At 44.3% G+C, this 21993-nt stretch overlaps 1 protein-coding gene across 1 annotated transcript; it reads left to right on the forward strand.

The window, feature by feature from the left end:
* Positions 1–668: 668 nt before the first annotated feature.
* On the forward strand, positions 669–7977 carry LOC308041227 (C-type lectin domain family 4 member A-like; the record flags this gene model as incomplete). The annotated part of the gene is made up of 6 exons (XM_080345768.1): positions 669–735; positions 3069–3182; positions 5898–5993; positions 6618–6769; positions 6992–7110; positions 7821–7977. The coding sequence occupies 6 exons, from the start codon at positions 669–671 to the stop codon at positions 7960–7962; spliced, it is 690 nt and encodes a 229-aa protein (XP_080201894.1). The 3' UTR covers positions 7963–7977.
* Between the last annotated feature and the right edge of the window lie 14016 nt (positions 7978–21993).

A 21993-nucleotide genomic window follows, 5' to 3' on the forward strand; every position in this document is an offset into this window, starting at 1 on the left:
AATTCCTCATGTTCAGTTCTACAGGAACAGTTCCTTGTTTGAGATGTTTTTCTAGTGTTAGTTGCCAACTGGGACTGACTTCCTAGGATGAGACATAGCATGCAATATTTTATGTAGCAAATGCGAGTTAACTGCAAGAGGCAAGTAAGGGCAGAATGCATTTTGTATTGGACTGTGCTGCAAGTTAAACTGCACTAAGAGCCATGATAGCTGCAAACCTAAAAGCAATGACAGAATTGCTAATGGACAAAGAAAGGCATGAAGATAAGGGAAAGAAATAGAATAAAAAGAAGGGTGAAAAAGGAAAAAAAAAAAAATCTTAAAACTTATCAGCTGAGATTCTGATATGAGGAAGGAGAAGTGCAATTTCCTTTTTGGTTTTTAGGTTCTCATTTTTCTTTTCTCTCTCAGAAGTTTCCATAGTGCCAGGGCTGTTTTCCTGGGCTTAGAAACAGAAAAACTGTTCAGGGCATTTCTTAGCTCCAAGGAATTCTCAGGTTATTGCCAGTGCTTCCAGTGTTCAGCACAGCCTCCTTTACAGACAGGCTGAATGAGTAGATGGGAAAGGCTCAGTAACTTATTGGTGTCTCTCTCTGGACCAAGGACCAAAAAGGACCACTTTTTACATAGCAAAACTAAGGACAGGGATCAGTGATCACACTGATTAAATGGCATCAGAAATCACCTATGCTGAGGTGAAGTTCAAGAATGCATCACCGGCTGCAGTGGTTGAAGGTAAGGAATGGGTTGGCTATTCAGGGGAGGAGACCTGGAGGAAGGGAGCTGAAGAACAGGGAATGCAGACTTTGCCTTCTGTGACTCCGGTTCCTACCTGGTTTTTATAAATTGGTGAGAAAAAGGAGTTCTCTACCACTACATGAGCAGGAGACTGTAGGAGTTCTGAAGTAAGAGGGTCAAGGAATGTCTACAAGAGGAGAGGTGGGAATCTTTTGGTGGCTGGTGTTGCAACATGAACCAAGATGACTACTGGGAGCACAAACAGTAGGTTTCAAGTGAGCATTCAGTAAATAAGGTATTTGGGGTGCCTTAGTTCCCTGGTTGCAGCACCAACTATAGTAAATGGTAGAGGGTCCAGGACGAGTGCTTAGCCTTGGCATGTTGCAGGCAGTAGCTGCCTCTCTGCATGTTATCTAGTCTTGGATGAGAGAGTCTGTTTTGGACAAATACTAAATACCAACAATAGACACTGTGTTTTATTACAAACGATCTGATCTCTCACAAAGGTGGAGGGGCTCCCAGTGCAGCAAATGGCAGCAAATGAGCCAAAGCCCTAACTGCTCATGGAGAGAGCAGGAGTAGAGAACCAACATGCCTTTTTACAGTAGACCAGTCAGTTGCCATCTGCAGCTTCATGAGAGGTGGCACTGTCTGCAGAAATTTATAGCCCTGTTTTCCCCGGTTGATTGAGAAATGGTCCTTAGAGAAGAGAGACACAAAGACTGAAAGGAAGAATGGTCTTGAACAAAACACACTCAGATACACAAAGGAAGAACTGTCTAAGATCTGGAGGAAGATCCAGTTCTGTGGCTGATGTCTACCACTCCAGAAAAATAATTCACACACACACAAATTATTGCTATTAAAAAATCACAGTTGTAAAATGGTGTCTTTACTAGGCTTTGTGCAAATTTAAGATGTTCTGATTGGTATATATTCTGTAGTTATAATGTCACAAGTAGGAACACATAGAGATGTTCCATATATGGCTCATTGCTTCCACACTTAGATACAGGACACTACACAACAGCAGGTTCCAGACGGATGAAAGTATGTATGCATAAATAAATGAATGAATTGCTGCTAAGGATATTAGCTTGCCTATTTACCACTTTACCTCAGTTCTACAACCCCAAACAAAGCAGGGATCAGCTCCAGGTTATTCCTTGTGTGCTCTGAGACATGAGTCATGGAAATAAAGACGGTACATACTCCTGACTGACTTGAAAGCTCACTGTTTCCAGTGCACCAAGATTAGCTGGTTCTGGTTATAGCTAGAATTTCCATCATGGTGAGGTGAGGGTGTTGGAAGTCATTGTGTTCCCAGTTACCTAATCCAAAGACACCTGATCCAGCCATGTTTGCTTGAGCTGCTAATGCCAGGGTCATGCATGCTGTAGGTTTGGATGTGTGCTCAGAGTATGTCTTTGAGTGTGCCTGTCCAAGTGATCACACACTTAGCTTATACTTTTAATTCAGATAAGTGTCTGCTAGTAACATTGAACACTGTGCTAATGTCTCTCACAGACTCATGGTATGCTCATACAATTGAGAATTATTGAAAGATTGAGGGAGTCTCCCTGCTCTGTTGTCCTTCTGAGCTCTTGCTATGCAGACTCCATGTTGGTAATGTCCAAACTCATCTGGGTTTTCCCATTTTGTAACCTCTTCTAATTGGGCTCTAGAGATAACAAAATTGGCAGTCATTGGAAGATAGAGAAGGCAGCAGCTAACCAAACAACACCTGTGGCAGGAGGTGGCAGATACTACAGGCGTGGATTCCACAGCACAGTGCAGTTAAGGTTCCTGTATTTCCAACCAGGATATCCCAGGTAGAAACACAGGCATCTGTGCTGCACAGCCCTTGTTTCATGTGCTTAAGAGACACTGGATTTACATGCTGAATAACCAGCATATGCTCATCAGATCTGTTGTGTTGTGATCATGCTGGCCACATTGCAAGCATGCAGACTAACTGCAGGAAGCATTTTGCAGGGAGATTAACCACTAAATATGCACAAAATCTAGTGCACTTCAGTTCTGTTGGTGAGGTGCATGCATATTGGCAGTGCTTTCTGTGCCACCTGTGTATGAATGTGGGATGCACAGATCTGGCCAGCCACAGGTAGAGCAGTCAGTCTGAGGACATCAACAACACATTTGGATTGATTAGGTTTATTATCTGAAATTGATGGCTGTAACTTCCACATCAGAAATAAAACTGCATTTTTTTGAGCAGCTGTCCCTTGAGTTTGTACATCCTTGGTATGTGGGCTGACTGAAGCATAGTTGACTGTGGTGCTGTGTTTGGTGTGTTCCTTCACTATTAGTACCTCCTGAAATGAAGAAGCATGAGCACCATCCCCAGAAATACCCACCTTGGCTCCCATGGCTGATCTCACTACTGCTCGTCCTGGTGTGCATTGCCCTCATTGTTCTCCTTGGTGAGTATGTGCAGGCTGGTTACAGAAGAGAGGTCTAGGGGAAGTGCTGTGAGAAAAGCAGACATCAGAGCCCAGAGGGGGACATCTTCCATCTTCCAACTAGGAGGGGGTGCTACTCAGGAACTGTTTTGCCATGAGAAAGAATGCAAGCACCAATATTTGGGCTCAGAAAACCTAAATGTTGACTATTTGAAAGGTATGTTTATGAGCAAAACATTTCCCAACTACTTAAACACTGGGGATTTAAGGGTACATGACACACATCTCCTCTCTTGCAGACCAGACAAACCAGATATTTTAGCCAACTGGTATGTGGGAGGTAGGACTACCACAGCATTATGCCATATACTTCTGTTGTAAACATCCTCTTTCTTAGAATGACAGAAGGATTTAGGTGAAGCATAGCCATCTTCAGGTAGCTTGGTCTTGGGCTTTTCTGCCTGGACTTCATACATTTCTGCATACATCCCCCAAATCTTCCACTGTTTACCCTGAAGACTTTTCAGTGTTCCCAGATTCTACATCCCCATCTTGCATGACCTCTTTGGGATTATGGAACAATTCTTTATCTGCATACCACACAAAAATAATTTATTTGATTACAGCAGAGGGGAAAAAAGCCTGAAGATGGCAGCACAAGTGTCCATGCAGGGAGCCTGACTTGCACTTGAGCTCTTTAAGATGCTTTGACACACTTGCTGTCCTAATGGAAACTCTCACCTTTTCAACGTCATCTGCATTCTACTAGAATAATTAATTAAAAGTGATTCTTGCACACACAGTTTGTGGATATTATGATCGCTGCCTCATTCTCATTTTCCGCTAAAGATCATTCATGGCATGCTTGCACAAATTGTCAGTAAAAGTGACAGATTCTGGAAGAAGGCATGTTATCAGGCTAAACTGATGCCCTTCCTTTTGCTGTCATTAGTTCCCAAGTCCCCAAAGTTTGTATTGCTTTGTTCCCAAATGTATAACTTTTCATCATACTCTGTTAAATGTTTGGGAAGGTTTAGGGTAGGCTATTAGAGTCTAATATTGTCTGGGCAGGTTCCACGCATGGAAGGTTTAATCTTTAATGGCAAATTTACTTATCCATGTAAATTCATATTATATAGGATTTTGATTTAGCGGAGTGATACAGCAATGCATTGGAATAAAAACACGATTACAAATGGCACTTAGCAGAGGGTAGCAAACGCAATGCACTGCTGAATCCCAATACAAATGTGATTCTCCTTACTAGTCTCTGCAATATCCTTGATGTCAAGACACTGGGTGTCCCCAGTGACCCAGAAGGCATATGTGAGTTAAAGCCATCTCAGACCCACTGATTTCTTCAGACATGTTTTTGTTAGTAATTGAGGTTTTTATGCTATTTTGGGCTGAACCATGTACACACTTGCCCCATGCTAGTCTGGCTAACTTAGGAAGATGTTGTCACCTTTTCGATTTTTTAGAGGGATGAACAGTTACACAGCTGGTCAGTTCACTTGGTTGATATAACTGGTTGTTTCACTCAACTGAACTAGAATAAAGGCCTCCGTCTGGTCCCCTTTGTGTTGAGATAAGCTCACTGTTTCTTTGAAACGGTGGTGGTCAGTCATGCATCACTCCTCCCTGCCTCCTCTGAGCCTTCTTCTGTTATAGGGATCCACTTATCAGTCACAGAGGCCATTATAATTACTCTGCTCTCCTCACTACAATATATTGTTACTACAGTGTTTCTAAATGAAATGGTTGACAAAAATAGACATATGTATAACTTAGCACAGACTGATCAGCTTCCAGTAAATATACCTGAGTGTTTGAGTTAGTGATAAGTACTTCAGTTTGTGGATGTGGCCTGCTGACACTTGTCCTCAACACTGCATTATTCTCCATAGACTGGCTAGTAAGTCCTAGGAGTTTACCTTCTACCTTGGTTTCAGAAGGTCTAGTTGTATGTGATTACCTTCACCTGGATTGTATTTGTTGCTGATGGAATAAGTGCATCTATGCGTTACTTATCCAAACTACTGTTGCTGCCTATCTTAGGAAGAGATAAACCGTTCCACTGAAATGCTGTTTTTTATTCACTAATTGTAAAGAGATTTAGACTGGCAGCTTGGCTGTAGATATATATCGACATGCTAAATGCCTGTGGTTGGGTGGAATTCAATCCCACCCTGTCTAGCATGTCCTCAAGCGTGATGTCCTTCCAGCAGTCCTTCTGCTCTGTGACATGAAAGATTGTCTCTTTCTGCCTGGGAAGGCAGCCATACCACTTGTTCAGGCCAATTTTCTCAGACTCTTGGACCAAGGATACACTCACCCCACATCTTTATCTCCACAGCACCCAAGGAGGCATGTCAGCTGGTCTATGCTGGGACAGATTCTGCTGACAAACCACAGGCTGGCTACAGCCACCAGCCACTGCTTGAGTGGGTCACAGGCTTCTCTAGCTTTGTTGTACAGGTAATCCTGGCTAGATCTTTTCAGTCAGTGGATGGAGTAGTCCTTGTGGGCAGATATGGGATGGTGGGAGAAGAAATGCCTGTTCCCTTCACAGAGAGGAGGGCAGTTGCCACTTGTGAAATGGAAATAGCCTGAGGAGAGGTAATGATGAGACAATGCTTGGTGGGGAAATGGGGAAAATAAGAATGAAGCCCGAAGATGGTGTGTTGTGGGCCAGCAGGAAGGGGTAATCCTGCTGCTTTTCCTCTCCCTTTCCAGTCATGATGCCCTTCACCCATATCACTGACCAGCCTGCAACCCTACAGCAGAAATTTATGGAGTGGTGGTGCATTTCAGCAGTGCCACAAGACAAAGGTCAGTAGTGATGGCAGGGGTGAGAGAGGTCTTTCAGATGGGGACAGTGAATGGTGGAGTCTGCTCTGACAGCAGCCATTAGTGGGGCCAGACTCTGAAGGGGCAGACTCAAGAGAAGAAAGTGGGGAGAAAACAGATTTCTTGCTAACAGTTTAAGGGGAGGAGAAGGCCATGTTAATGATGTCCTGGAGGGCAGGGTGGCTGTGACCACTGACAAAACAAAAAGGAACAACACACAGCAGCACAGGGAAGGTTAATAATAGAGCAATAATAAAAGTGCAGCTCTAGCCAGGGAAAGAAGCAATATTCCCTGTTCCCTGGGGCTAGAGGCCTAAAGGAGATTATAACCGAAGTCAAACCAGATCACCAAAATAACTTTGCATTTGTCAAGTCAAGACCTGAGATCATGTTACAAGGATTACCATGGATTTGTGTACACAAAACTCACTGGTCACACCCCCAAAGCAATTGGAAGAAATACCTGTATTATCCTTGTTTATTCAAGCCCTTTCTCTCAGAAGTGATCTAAGGACAGCATGAGCATTGTACCTGGAGAACAGGGATCCTTGCAGTCACCATCTCTGTTGTGATTAGCATTCATATCTGTGATCTCTCACTGCACAGGGAGAGGCTGGATGTGCTGCCCAAAGGGATGGAAACGCTTTCAAGAAAGCTGCTATTATCTGTCAGATGATATGATGGGCTGGGCTGAGAGTAAGCAGAACTGCACTGGGATGGACTCCCACCTGGTGGTGATCAACAGTGAAGCAGAGCAGGTATGTACAGCACTGAAGAGAGGCACAATAGGCAGAGACACAGAGACAGGTCCTAGAGGGGACTCAGAACCCCTCTTTGCCTGCAGGGGCGAGAGGATCTCCTTTCTGCATTCCTTCAGCACTGGCTCCCCTCTGCCACCAGCCTTACCACATGGGGACTCCTGCTGCTTCCCTCTGCCCAGTCCTTCACCTTGTGGACATTGAACTCTCCCTGATTTCCAGGTTTTCCTCACTAAGGATCTAGAACAGTCCCCAGAAAGAAATTACTACATCGGTCTGAGTGCACAGAAAGTGGGCCAGTGGCAGTGGGTGGACCAGACTCCACTTTATGAGTCAGCAGCGTAAGTATCTCCAGATTTTAAGTATTTGATGCAGCTCCTGGTAGTTCAAGAGAATATGTGAGGTTGTCTGTTGGTGCATAAAAGAGAGGTGAGACAAATCCCTGTGAGAGGACAATGATGGAGCAGGAGAGTGCTGTGTAGTACACCAGGTTCACGTGGCCCCATCCATCTTGGGTAGTGGCTGTTAGTTAACTACCTCTGATGTGGCCATCAGTGTTATAGAAACAAATGAAGCTGCATCTCACCAGCAGGAAGAACCCTTCAGAGATGACCAGCTTTGCCTGACCTCCATACTGGCCTCACCATGCACATGTGCACAGGCATGGCCAGTGCTGTGATGCTGTGAAAGAGATGGAGCACAGGAAGAGATCACTAGGGCTGTCCTCACTCCATCTCCTGGAGTACAAAGTTGTACTGGAGGCAGACACATGCCTCTGCTTAGTGTGAAGTGCATGGGCTGAATGGTGGTGAGCATATCACCCTACCAGGACTGTGGAGGTCACTGTTGTGTTGGCTGTAGGAAGAAGGTAGGTTTCCACATAAAGACTGGTGCCACTGGCATAGCAGAGCGAGAGGAATGGTACTGCTTCTGTCCATGAATCATCATCTGGAATTTTTCTGTCCCCTCTCCAATCCTTGCATCCTGCTTTGGCCTTTTCTAGCAGTGTTCTGTGGGGCACAACAGGGAGTAACATCTGTCTCTGTCTCAGGTTCTGGCGGACAAACGAACCAAGTAATGTGGATGCTGAGATGTGCATTGTAATCCATACGATTTCAAAAATACACAACTGGAATGATGTCCGATGTGAGAAACATTATCGAATTTGTGAAGCTGCAGCAGTAACTGTGTGATGGAGTGACCCTCATACTGAGTAAAACTGAGGGATGAATAGCGAGCTAGGAAGAGCTGAGGGCTGTGTTGGGAGGGATTTGGGGCCCTGAATCCTATATCTTCACTATGTTGAATGGGGCAATGTGAGCAGAAGTGATATTGCCCTGTGTCCAGCACCCTCAGTGCATGTATCAGCTCAAGGAACACATGAAGGCTCAGGGTCATCAAAGCTTCTGTGTCCTCTTCCCTCTGAGTCAGTCAGGCAGCCACTGTCTGAAAAAAGCTTGACTTTTCCAGGAGCAAGAAAGAGGAATGGAAGACATGTTCCAAGCTCTGATTTCCTTTGTCTTCTTGAGCAGATGTGTCTGTTTTTTCTTGGGACACACAGAGAATGTCCTCTAGTTGCATTGGTTTTGCTGAATAAATGTGGATTTCCTATACAACATTCGATCAATGCAAAAGTCTGTGTGTGATCACTCTCTTTTTCCCTCTCTAAGCTGCAGGTGTTTTGTATAAGCAGGATCAAAAGATAATGCTGTGCCAGGACACAGCCTTACGCAACTACCACAGTATACATTGTGTCCACCCAGTAAGAGTAAACCCTTCAGAGGCAATCTGCTATGCAGTCCCATGGCACACGGTCACAGATCTGCAGGGGACTGGGCACGGGAAACCAGCTCTAGGGATGTTATGACTATTTGTTTCCGTGGCAGAAAGTCTTGCCCGGGAGAGTAACAGAAACTTGTGTCAGGAGTCTGACCTGCTCATGGTTGATTTAATATGAGGAGAATCCTCTCTCAGTGTCTCAAAGAGAGGAGAGAATTTGTACTAGAGACAAGGTAACCAGGAGATTTGCCTTCCTAAATCAATTAATGAGAGTAGTTCTGTGAACAACAGTGGGTGGTGGCAGGAGCTGTTGAATCCCATAGCCTGGCAGAGGCAAGGCTGCTGCAGCTCTGTGTCCCCAGCTTCAAATGGTAGTGAGACCAAACACGTATGTACAATATGTACATACCCAGATACACATAGAAGAAAAAGAATATGTACACATAAGAAGCCACACAGGTCAACATAGATAGAAAGCACTGACATAAAAACAAGTTCATGTTGTAATCCACTGGAAGGCAGAAGTACACCTGAGCTGGGACAATTTTCCACATGAATAAGAGCCGTTGTCTTCAAATTTCTGAAGCTGCAGCATCAACTGTCTGATGGAGGAAACCTCACCCTGAGTAAAACTGAGAGACCAGCAGTGATCTGACAAGAACACAGAAGATTTTTTGGAATGGGTGTGTATGCTGGAGTCTGCATCTTCACTCTGAAAGGTGGGAATATGTGAGTGGAAGTGATATGGTCAGGCAGTTGGTGAGCACTGAGCTTCTCTTCTCCAGGCTGAACGGATCTCTCTCAGCCTCTCCTCATACGGAAGATGCTCTGAAAGATGCTCCAAAGTATGCTACATTTGTCTTTTCAAGACATAGGAAATATCCATCAATTACTGCAGCCTGACAAAGACACTGGCTTTGCAATGGGATGGGCCTTTTCCTGTAGCTTATTTGGACACACGTTTAATGGTATGATCAGCTGTCTGGGTAAGAACCTGCAGAGTACAATCCAGCATTGTCCTCATGACTTGGGTGATTCTCCAGACAGCAGACCGTATTCCCTCTCTGTCCTCTTGGCAGCATTCACTCTGTGGCCTGTTACCATTACTCAGTGCGAGGATGTGCTGCATGATGGGCTGGAGATGCTTTCAAAAATGCTGCTACTACATAATGATTGAACAGATGTCCTGGAATCAAAGCAAGGACACCAGCACATGGTTGGGGTACCACATGGTCGTGATCAATACAGAAACAAATCAGGTAAGTGGGAATCTTCCCATAGGAGATCCTCAAATTAGCCAGGGTCTTCTCTGGTTGTGACCCTGGATTTTGCCCTGCTACCTCCTCGAAAGATCCTGAACTCAAACATCTCGTAGTCATCACAGCCAAGCCTGCCCTCAGCCTTTACATCACAAATCAGTTCTTCCTCATTTGTAAGTATGAGATCCAGCAGAGCATGTCTCCTCATCAGGTTACCTCCATACCCTGTGTCAGGTTACCACCAAGGCACTCCAGAAACCTCCTGGATTGCTTGTACTTGGCTGCTGAAAACCAAGCTTGGAAACTGCTGCACAAACTGCTAAGCCTGCTGTCTGCCTCTGTCAGCTGTGCTCTCATGCATACTGCTGGGGCTCAGGATTGTGGAGCTGGTCTTCGGTCCGTCAAAGTGCAAAGAAAGCAGGCACATTGGGAAGAACTTCCCATGGGATTAAGTCTCTCTTCCTGTATTGGCACAACTGGTAGTGCTTCCTCTGTGTTTTCTGCCTTTCACTTTGACAGTATTCCCTTATAGACTGCTTGCCTTTATTTGACTGTTGCAAATCATTCTGAATTCAACAAAACTGGAAACCAAGAGTCCCCAGGGTATCCAAGTTGATGGAGAAACTGCTCTCTACCCTGGAGAATGAGTTTAATTCCAACAAGTTCGTTTCTGAATGTGAGCACACTTGCTGTTCTTTGTTAGTGCTTGGAACCCTCTCATGCATTGTCCATCCTGTTTCAGGTGGCTGGTTGCTTCTAAAACCAAGCACCTTCAGTGCTCCCAACATGTGGTTTGCTGTATTTCCATCTCTTAAACAGAGGCTGCAGCTAATTTCTTGTGTGCTATAAATTTACAGAAATTCTGATGAAGTTTTATCTTCCAGCTTCTTTTATTCAGCCTCTCAGATCCAGAGTACCTCTGAGAGAAGTTCCATTCTGTCTTCTCCTTCAACCTTGAGTCCTGCAAGACACCTTGTAACAGCAATATTTTCCTTAGTTCATGTCCCATTGATCTTGTCTGTGTCCATGCTGTGCTTGTTGACTCTCGTCTATACTGCAAGGATCCGTGAAAGTAGATTCAAGGTTCTCAGGTGCCTCTTCCAGGAGTGCACTTCTTATAACCGAGTACCACTGTCTTCACTGGTTCAGGGGCAGGAGTCCCTGGCAATTCTGCATGGCCAGGTGGAACCCTGTTTTTCCAGCACACTGATCTGACACATACATTTGTGAAGTAAAATAACCAAGTGTCACTAGTGAAGTTCTTCAAGGCTGGAGCAGGTAGAGAGCAGCTGAGAGTCTCTACTTGCACAACTGTGGGAAGACATACAGGAAGACTGAGGTCATTGATACATGCTTTCCCCAAGTGTGCTGCTGGTGTTTATGAAGCAGGAAAGAGAAATTAGTTCCTGCCATTTTGGAAATATAGGATACTTGCAATGGTTCCAGAGCCTTCCATTGAGGCCCAGCTGCCTGGCACCAAGACTACTGAGGAGTTTCTGTGCAGGCCAGTGCAGAGTTTGGCTACCATCATCACTTTGAGACTATTTGTCCCAGAGTGGGACAGAGCTGTTAGTCACCTGAATGTTGTAAGGTCAGCTTTTGATTTGCTGAGAACAGTAGCTTGGTTTGTGGTGCTGAAAAGAAAGTTTGCTGTCTCTCTGCTTCAGACCCTGTGCACACACTGAAGTACTCTCATGGGAGGGTGCTTGCATAGACCTTCATCTTGTCACATGGCCTGATGGCAACAACTGATAAAACAGGAATGTGAATATAAATAGTTGTGTGAATTGAATTCCTGAAACTATCTGAGAGGCCATTTGCCACAAACCTGCTAGTATCAAAGAGGAATATAACCATCAACTGGCTTAACAGTAACCAGGGAATTAGTGAAAGGATTTTGAGGCACAGAAGAATCAGTCTGAAAGAAAAAGTTTAGAATAAGGAAGAACATTTTTAACAGAGAATAAAGAAGTGGCAGTCGAAATCTGTTTCGACATTTGCTCTGCAACTTTTCAACCTCTGTCTGTAACAGAGTACCTCCTTGTTGGATGCCATGCATAGACAACATTTCCAGCAGTAAAGAGTGGAACACATACAGACCCACAACTTCAGTGTGCATATGTGACCTTGTGGTTTCTCACTGGCCTCTGGGTTAGCAAACTGCAGGAAGTGGCCCAGGTACATGAACCTCCATCTTCAGCGAAGTGTGTGAGAACAGGGGAACCTCTGGTCCCAGCAAAGGGGATGTGTTCTTGCACTCTGCATGTACTGTGGCAGGGGTGGGAGACGGGAGGTTGCACAAATAATCATGTGAATCTGTGTGTATGTGAGGGTTAGAGCTTTTGGGAATTATTTACTTAAAGATGTTCAGGAATTTGTAGGTGTTCATTAATATTTTGTGTCTGGTATTGTGCTTTATCTGCTGGATTGCTAATACTGATCTTCAATATACAGGTCATGGTTTGTCAGTTAATTACGTGGCATGAATAAATCACTAAACTGCTTAGATCCATCCTGATTAGATTTAAACCACATAAGCTGAGCACATTCTCCTTCTAACTGTTTTGCACCCTCTGCATTCTCCATACTGATCAGCTGAAGTCAGCTCCCTGCCCATATCACAAGAGCAAGTATATTTTAGAGCAATAACAGATAAAATGCATTCACATTTTAGGGTCTCTGTGATGCAATTCTATTCTGTTCTGCAGCATGACAGCTGGAAACTTTTTACAATGTCATTTGAGAATCTCTCATTATGTTGTGAATCCAGTAGCTAGTGACTTCTAGTAGCTCATACCTTCTACAACAATATAGCAAGCACATGTATGGATGATCTTTCCAATGCAACAGAGCTGTTGGATGGTTTGACTCTGCCTGCAGCCTGTTGTGCACAAAAAAACATTCTCGGACGATATTTTCTACACACACTTTAGGCTTGTCTTCATTTGTAACCAGCTTTGTGCCCTGCTTTTTTGAGTCTTCAACTGAAATGTTTGCGCTATTATGTTAGCTATCCCATTCCTTCCTCAGTGCATCTGTGTCTGCCTCTTCACAGAAGAAACTAGCTGAGGGAACATGGAAGAGCAAAGGCTGTGTACCCACCCTAGTCCATTCAGAGTACAACAAGGGACATTTTATCCTGCAGAGTTTTGAATCAAGTCACCTTAAGCAGTGCTAGAAGCACCGTGAATGGCTGTGCCTTTTGTAGTCATTTCCAAGTAAAACTTCGTGATCTGTAAGGCACGGGGATTCTGGCACCATCTAGTCATCCCTTCTGACCTTCAGGTCTATAATGACAGGTCACATGCAATCCCTCCACTTCAAGTTCCATCGTCGTTTTCTGAGCAATTAGTTAAAAACAGTGATGTCAAGTTCTCTGGGTTACTGGGCTCAGGCTTCATATGAGGACTTGTCCAGATCAAGTCAGAGATGTGCTTTCCTGTCATTTTCTGACTCTCTTTTGCAGGTTGTTTTGAATGGGTATAGCCCTTTGCTGGCAAATACCAGCAGTGTAGACATTTTCACAGACATATCAGGGAAGAGCAAACACCAAAGAGGTAAAGCCAGTAGTATGTCCTGTGAAACTGTTTGAATATGTGCAAAAGGAGGCTGTCAGAGCCTAAATGATACTACTCTTCATCTGTTTTAATTTGTTTCTGTGATTTTCTGTGTTGCAATGAGCATCTTGTGAAATATCCTGGCAGAGAAATGATGAAAATTCCCCCATCTCCATGTGATGTGGGGAACACCAAGGATACAGCTTTTTCTCCATGTCGGATTAGAAATTGTGAAGTCTCCTCACTAGTGTGGGAGCTGCTCTACTGCAGTCTTCTGTACAGGAGGAAGGCAGTATTCATGGCCATATTGTCATGTGGAGTCTTGGTGGAGAAGAGTGACACTATGATAGAGATAATGAATCATCGAGGCAGAGTCTGTCCTGGAACTGCAGGTAAACACAAAGCCTTCCTTTCTGTCCTCTTGTAAAAGTAGGAGGAGGTGGGTGAAAATAGAGGGCTGGGATAGGTAACGGGCATCATAGAGTGGCTTGCCCCCTATCAGCAGAAGGGGTTTAGGACAAGAGCAAAGCAAGACATGAGGAAACTGAGGAGTGCCCAGGCTGGGAGCATGGCGTTTTTCCCAGAGCCAGGGAAAATGAAAGTTTTTCCTTACAATACATCTATTAATTACTAGTAAAATATAAGCTAAGTATTCTGCTTCTAAACAACACATTACTTAATCTTCTGTCTCTCTCTTGTCACACTGAAGGATCTAAAACTTGAAAAATATCCCCTTCTTTTGCAGGTGGTTAGAAAGAACTTATCATGTCAATAGGTTAATGATGGGTATGTCCTTTGTAACTTAGTCACAGTATACATCAATTTAGCAGCTTTTCTTCACCAAGAGCTTCGAAGTGCCCATTCTTCCTGTGGAAACAATCTCCTATGTGTGTCTGTCTCTGCAAACACTGAGCTGGACAGTCACTCTTTGGGTGACTATACAGTATTGCATAAAAGGGCTTGGAGGATTGAGCCAAAATATAGGTAGCTGAGAGAAAGAAGCTCTAAAGAGAGATGAAGGGGAGGGAGGTTACAGAAAGAGTGCTCTATGAAAGAGTGTTCCATCAAAGACAGGAGTAATAGAGGGCAAAGAGGAAGATGTGTTGAGGAGAAAGGAGATGTGACAGGACAAAGAAAGAAGTGCGGTTTGCGAATAGTACGGGCAGAACTTGTGATAAAAAGTGAAATAAAAGAGCAGCTTTAGGGCAGCCCGTGTTGCCCTGCTCTGTGAGTCTGATCAGCTGCTAATGTAGCAGGACATGGTTACAGCAGGACCTGGTTACAGCACCTGTGGTGTTTCCCAGTCTTTGGAACAAAGGTAGCAGCAGGTTGTTGAGGTATAGAGCCACCTGGGTTACCCTTCCCCCATCTCTGGGCTGGGAAATTCCGACCATTGCCTTGTGTTTTTGAGCTCCGGCAGAAGATAGAAGCTGCTCCTGGCAGAACCCCTGGGTCTTCCTTGTTTCCTTCCTTGCCATCAAAACTGTCTTTCTGACCATCTGCATTGGTGAGTTCCAGAGTCTCTTAATTCCCCTGGAATGAAGTGAGCTGTTGACTGCCTTTTGTCAGATGGAAAAACAATATCCTAGTCTCTCTGCCAGCAGGCACATGCCCTTTATCAAAACAGCCTGTTCTGCTGCCCTCTCCGCACCTCTGCCCTCTTGGGTAGCAGGGTCCCTTCCATAATGAAGGTTCATTCCCTGCCAGGCTTTCCCACTGCTCCTCTCACTTTCCTGCCTGCCTGAATAAAGCCAGACCTGGATGAAACCAGTCAGTTTCTTCCACCAAGAGCTGAGAAGTCTCTTCGGTGTCAGAGGTCACCTGAATAGGTTCCCTGAAGGCTAATTTTTGGATGTTGGTTCTCCTGATCTGGTTTCTGTCTCAGAGCTCCTTGTGAACATGTTGCCAACAAAGAGTCAGTGTGATCTCCTTGGAAATACTGGTACCAGGCTGCCCATATTTTAGCGGGGTGGGGCTAAATCTATCAAAATGCTCCAGCCCACACTGGCTGCCTGGACTGACCAAAAGAGAAATCCTTTACTAATTTGGTCTGTGATGACTCCTCTGTGTTTCTTAAGTCCCTTTGTTGAGGCCTCAATTCTCAACAGTTCTACCCCTTCTGGATAAAGGCAAAAGATTAAGAGATAATGTCTATTAATATTCCACTTTTATTAAGCTTATCCAATGACTTTTTTTAACCCTTTCCTGACCCCATCCTCAAAGGATGTCTAAGCTGGTTTAGTCAGTTGAGAAAAATGAGTCTCTCAGTCAGCAGAGGTGAGAGGAGTTTATCCAATTAATGCCTGTTCAAAGGAGGCAGTGTCCAGTAGTGGGAGAAATAGCTTGCTGTTTCTTATCTCCTGATTTGATACACATTTCAGAGCTTGTCAACATAACAGAGTCTCTATGGGGGCTCTAAACCAGAAGGGGGAGGGTAGGACATGTTGCTCATGAATGAGGACAAACGGGTGGCAGCAGCACTTTCATTCTTTTTCCTCTCTTCCCAGTTGTTTTCCTTCATGGAAGCGATGGCCAATACAAGACTCTGCTCCAGAATACTACAGAGTGGTGCTGCATCCACAGCATATCTGCAGACAAAAGTGAGTGATGCTAAGAGCCTCGTAAGAAACACTATGAACCTCACCAAAATTTATTCTGGCATTAGTCAGTCCTTGAGGTTGGAATGTGGCTGTCAGCCAGAGCCAGATTATTTTAAGGAAGGAAGCTAGAGAATTCAGGGAAAAAAAATGCTGCATTGCACAATTTTACTTAGGATGCTAAGAAAACATGTTCTGCACTAGTGGAAGAGAGTGGGTTGTGCCAGCCCACCCTACTCTTCCCCTCTCACTGACCCTCACACAACCCCTTAACTGCTAGTCCAGCTCACTAATCTAGCTGAAAGGGCTTCATCCTTTTGTAAGGGCTGGTTCAATCCAACTCCACTCTCTGTGCTAGTTCACTGCATGTTCACACAAGCATCACGGTCAGTATGAGGGACAGTGGCAGGCGTGGTAGGAGGATGTTGTCACACAGTTTAGAGTAGCTGGAGAGCTGGGCTGCAGTCACACAGGAAGTGATGGCAATGTAAAGTGCTAGAATTCCTGCAGTGCGAATTCCCAAACTCAGCTCATAGGTCTGTTCTCACTTGTGCACTACATTCACAAAGATGTTGCAGTTTGCACACCGCATAACTCCTACATGCTGAGTACATTTGAGCTAGCTGTTCAGACTTCCTTTACAGTTCAAGATAGAAAGCTGTTTGCAGGTGTAAAATAGACATAGTCCACCTATTCTTATGGTGGACATCTATGGAAGGCCAGGCAAGCCGTGTTCTACACATGGTCAGTTTGCTGTTCCCTGTTAAAAAAAAAACCTGCCTAGCTCCACAGGGCACAAGCATGTCCATTGAACAGCAGACAGATTCTCCCAACCAACACACCTAAGAATCCAGAAGAAATTGTGCAGCATTGCTTAGTCATGTGGGAAAACTTTAGCTTTCATTGTGGAATTATGAATGGATGGAGTAGCTTTGCAGAGTACATGATGGCTATAGGCTGTCCTCTAGCAGTTCAATGAAAGATTAGGGTGGGTAGCATAGAGACAGAGAGCTCCAAGTTCCTTAGACTGCTTGAACTTGATTTTACACATTTTGTTATGGTCTCTAATGCCACGGTCTCTCTTTCTACAAAGGTACATAATGGTGCACCTTGAGTAGACCTCATGTGTTAGAGCCACCAGCAGGTTAACAGAAGTTTTTCTAGCTGTTCCATTCACTGGAGTCTACTCCCTTCATTTGGTGCCAAGAATGGGATGTGAGATTCTGTGTTGTGAAGACGACACTTGAAGAGCCAAGTGATCTCCTTTCTGCATCCCTTCAGCACTGGCTCCCCTCTCCTACCAGCCTTACCCCATGGGGATTCCTGCTGCCTCCCTCTGCTCAGTTCTGCACCTCATGGACATTGTGCTTTTTCCAGGAGTTCTTCTTCAACTGGGCGAAAGGAGTATTTATGAACACCTATGAAACAAAATACTATATAGGCTTAACTTCTTAAAATGTGCAATGGCAGTGGGTGGATCAGACCCCATATAAGAAGGCAACCGTGTAAGTATTTCAGGGGAGTGAGGAAGGTCACTTGGTCAGTCCAAGTGACCAATACACTGTGTAAGGCAGATATGTGTCAGAGGGGGATTTTTGTTTCCACCTGAGCCAGAAAACTTGACTAATTTTCTAGTCAAAACTATGACTTCTGATCTCTACCACAGTAATATTACCCTTTCTCTTCCACAATTGTTCGAGGTGACTTCACCCTCATTGTCATGCATTCCAATGCATTCTCCATAGAGGAATTTTCTTTTACAGGTTCTGGAAACTTGTGGAACCCAATTTACTCTTTGCAGAAAAATGTGCTGCAATTTGCACCAAGGGAAACACAGACTCCAGCACTTACAGTAACTGGAATAATGTCCTTTGCTTCACAAGTTGCTATAGAATTTGTGAACTGACAGTCAAATTTGTCTGCGGACGGAAACTCCACTTTGGATGAAGGGCCTAAAGGAGTATCTTTGAGAAAGGGCAGTTCATGAAAGAGCTGATGAAAAACTGGCCTGAGCTCACACAAATGCTTTATCTTGTGGTATAGGATGAGCAAGCTTTCCACAGAATCCCAGCTCTGAATAACCTCAGTTTCCAGCCTGTGCCCATGCATCTTTTTGCAAGCTGGAGTTCAGTCCTGGATGAAATCACTCAGCCTGATGTCAAGGACCTGCTGTGCCCCTTTTCACTCTCCTTCACAGATGGGTGCCCTGATCCTCCAGTACTTTCCTTGACTACTTGTCCAGTCAAGATCTCAATAGTGTGTAAAAGTCCCTCTTTGTTTCATGAAAATATAGAGTCCTACAAATCACTGGAGCAGAAATTGAAAGAAGAGCATTCAGTGGAGTGTGCTTGACCCACCCCTGAAGGGAACAATTGTTCATTCATGGCTTATCTGTAATGTTTCCTTCTTCCTTCAGCATACTCTGTGTTGATAAGTTAAAAAAAATCCATATCAATAAATGTTAATTCTGCTCTTTGCATGAGTTTGTATTCTGAGTGACAGGTCCCAGCCCTCTGTCAACCCAGTTTCCTTGCATGGAAGGTTTCACTTTTCAATGTGTTTGGCACCTGCAGGTAAGAATATCACTGTGAGTGTGCTGGACTGCCCAGGAGCAGGAACAACCCAGTGTTCATCCGCAAAGCATGTGAGAAAGGCTCTGAACACTCTTGGAGAATCATATGTGAGGTAAGCAACAGAGCAGGCTGTGTAGTGGTGAATGCCAACAACTGTTTCCCCAGGATGTGGCAGAAAGGGAATGGATTTTGGAGGTCCTGCTGAGACATATGGCAGGATTAAGCACAGCAATAAAGGAGAGAGAAAGCAGTCAATTATAACATGAAGGATAAAAACCAGAGTCTCCCCAGGAGAGGTTTCTAATGTGAGAAAAGTGTAGAAGACCCTATCAGAGGCATCACAGCCAGTCAGACACACAGAAGTCTTGAGCCAGTTCCCTGCTTCTCTCGAATTTCACAAACCTCCTCCCCTTTCATTAGAGATATCCACACTCCTTGAAGAGCTGGAAGTTTCCAGTTTGGGGCTAAAAATATACCCTGAAAAATCAGTTTTGGGTGATTTTTATTATCCATCAAAAATCTGAGCACAAAGCAATGTATTTGCCAGGTTTCTCGTTTAGCCATTGGACCAAGGTCTTTGCCTTCTGATTTCTAAATTTGCTGGGATCTTTTCACAATAGAGGAAACCTTGTTGTCTTGTCCAACGTGACAGCAAACAAAAACATTGCAATGGACTTCTCTTTTCAATTTCCCCCAACTCAGTCTGGAAACCACAGCAGCAGGGTTTTGAGGAAGAAGAGGCAGATAAAACACACAAGAAAGGAACTAATGTTCTGCAGGAGGTTTTAGAGGCAACTTGCAATTATGGGTCCTGGGAGGTGGCATGAGGCAGAGCAAAACTCACACCAGAAGACTGGTTGTGAAAATGTTACTTGCTAGAAACACTCTCCATGGCTCAAATTTGGAACACAAAGTTTTTCTTGAGATGTCCTGACAAAAGAGGGACCTTGGGAGATGATGCTGGATTTGCCTGTAGAATCACTGAAGGGAAATTCCTGATCCCATCTCCCTGCAAACATATGCACACATATACATGCATCCACAAGTACAAGCCCATTCTTTTTCATTAGTTGTACAACACAGAAAATGAAGGTAAACAGAAATCGGTCCCTGTCCCTCCTTTGTGCATCCACTGTGGAAGGATAAGTGGTGAAACTGAGTAAGAGTTTCAGCCATGTCTCTGAGTAAAACCAATGCCTTTGACTTGTCCACCTCAATAGCAGCACTCAGAGTTTAGGTAGGGATGGACTCTGTACGCAGTAGGTGTTTGCACAGATGTAGAATATGCAAAAGCCTTCCTCTTAATGTATTTCTCTTCAATACGGATTTATCTATCTGAAAGAGGTACCTTTCTCCAACATACGAGAAATAGGCATTAGGTCTCAAACTGATCTTGCCCCAGGAAGTAGCAGATGTCATAGCAAAAGGCAGAGATTAAGATATACAGCCAGGTGTAGCACTTTCAGAGAGCTTCAGAAGGACAATCCCTGCATATTGAACAAGGAAGTTGAGTGGAAAGGACAAAAAGTTTATCAGATTAGCATGCTTCATTATGACATCTGCAGTCCTTGTTTTCAGGTAGACATCCTGGCCACATCCCAACTGCCTGTCAGAACAAGACCTGGATGCTCACCACTCCTTGACACATTAGCTTTTCCTTTAGAAAGGAACTCAAATCTGAGGATAGGGAGGGAATCACAGTGACATTCAATTCTGAGGATATATACACTGAAGACATGGTCTGACTGTAGCAAAAAAATATATGTTGTGATTAAAACTTGAGCTAATTTCTGAGTGAGCTAACTTCTGGTTTTCCTCAAGAAACCATCTGATGTCCAGTCTTTGAGATGCTGTCTTCAGCTGGAGAAACATCAGAAGAGCGATATAGGAAGGACAGCCTAGGAATACGCCTCATTCCCCTGCATATGACTTCTTTCTCTCAAGGAAAGCACAACCAGTTCTACTCACTCCCTAAATCCTACTCCACAAGTCTTAGAAATTTCCCAGTGAGAATCTTCTTGTTGGGGAGGTGATGGTGTGCCCTGTTGGTTTAGCCCATCTGCTCAGATAGCAGGGCAGGTAGAAAGAGAAATTAGTTTTGTTTCTGCTGCTGGCAAGCACTATGTCCATTGATGGCATAATCAGCAAGAGATGGAAAGATAATGCCAGGTGTTACCATGGAGAGAAGCAAGAGTGGAAAGAAACGGTACTGCATTCTGTTTTCAAAAAATGTCTAATAAAAATGTATGTCCTGTGTGACCTGGAATATTTCTGCTGGTACAGGACCTAAAGAAGACATTGATTGTGTTCATGGATGACATTAGTCAGGAGAAGGCAAGATTGGTACAGGTACCTGTTGCAGATGAGTGATGTAGGGTCCTGCTTGATGCAGAGCAGTGTTTAGATCACTTAAGTAAAGTGTGAGTTAACAGAGTTCAATAGTAAGGTTCACTCTATTACTTACTGCATGGAGGAAATATGTCAAGGTGACAGTTGTTTTAAAGCAATTTATATGGGGACAGGAGAAGTGAAAGGGTAGAGGAAGACCCTCCCATTGAGTTACAAGGTTCAGAACGGACTCTCTTGCTTTCTAAACTCCTTTTCAGAGAGGAGACTAGGTGTTGCTGGATCCAAACTTAGTTTCAGACTTGGTCAACCATTTATGTCTAAGAGACATAAGGAGTAAGAGAAAACAGGTAACGGGTTATATGTGTTTATAGACAAAGGATTATACGTGCAGACCTGATTATTTATATCATTTGGCTAGGATTTCAAAGTTTCATCATTCTGCATCTCAACCTGCTTACCTCCCCTCCAGGGATCTGGTGCCAGGTCCCTCCAGAGTATGGATCCTAGGTCTCTGGAAGCAGACTCTCAGGCACTGAAGTTCACTGGCAAAGAAGATGGGATACTAGGTCTCTCAAAGCAAACTCTCAGGCATCAAAGTTCATAAAAAAATAATTTAATGGAATAGTATAGCAGCCGTTTTGGCTTGAGTATCAAAGAGGTGCCAAACTGAGCATAGAAATGACAGAATCACAGAATGCCAGGGATTGGAAGGGACCTCGAAAGATCACCTAGTCCAATCCCCCTTCCGAAACAGGAATACCTAGATGAGGTTACACAGGAATGTGTCCAGGCAGGTTTTGAATGTCTCCAAAGGAGACCTGGGTAATTATACACTTCCAGACTGTTTACCCACCCCTCATGTGATGATTCAGTCCAATAGATATATCTGAGTCTGGGGTGTTCTTCCTTCTCATAGAATCATAGAAAGTCCTGAGTTGGAAGGGACCCACAGGATCATCGAGTCCAACTCCTATCCCTGCATACGACAACCCCACAGTTCACATCATGTGTCTGAGTGTGTTGTCCAGTCTCTTCTTGAATACTGTCAGGTTCAGGGCTGTGACCACCTCCCTAAGGAGCCTGTTCCAGTGCTCTACCACCCTCTGGGAG

Source organism: Nesoenas mayeri (genome assembly GCF_963082525.1).
Source record: "Nesoenas mayeri genome assembly, chromosome: 1".
In the NCBI taxonomy this organism is placed as follows: domain Eukaryota; kingdom Metazoa; phylum Chordata; class Aves; order Columbiformes; family Columbidae; genus Nesoenas; species Nesoenas mayeri.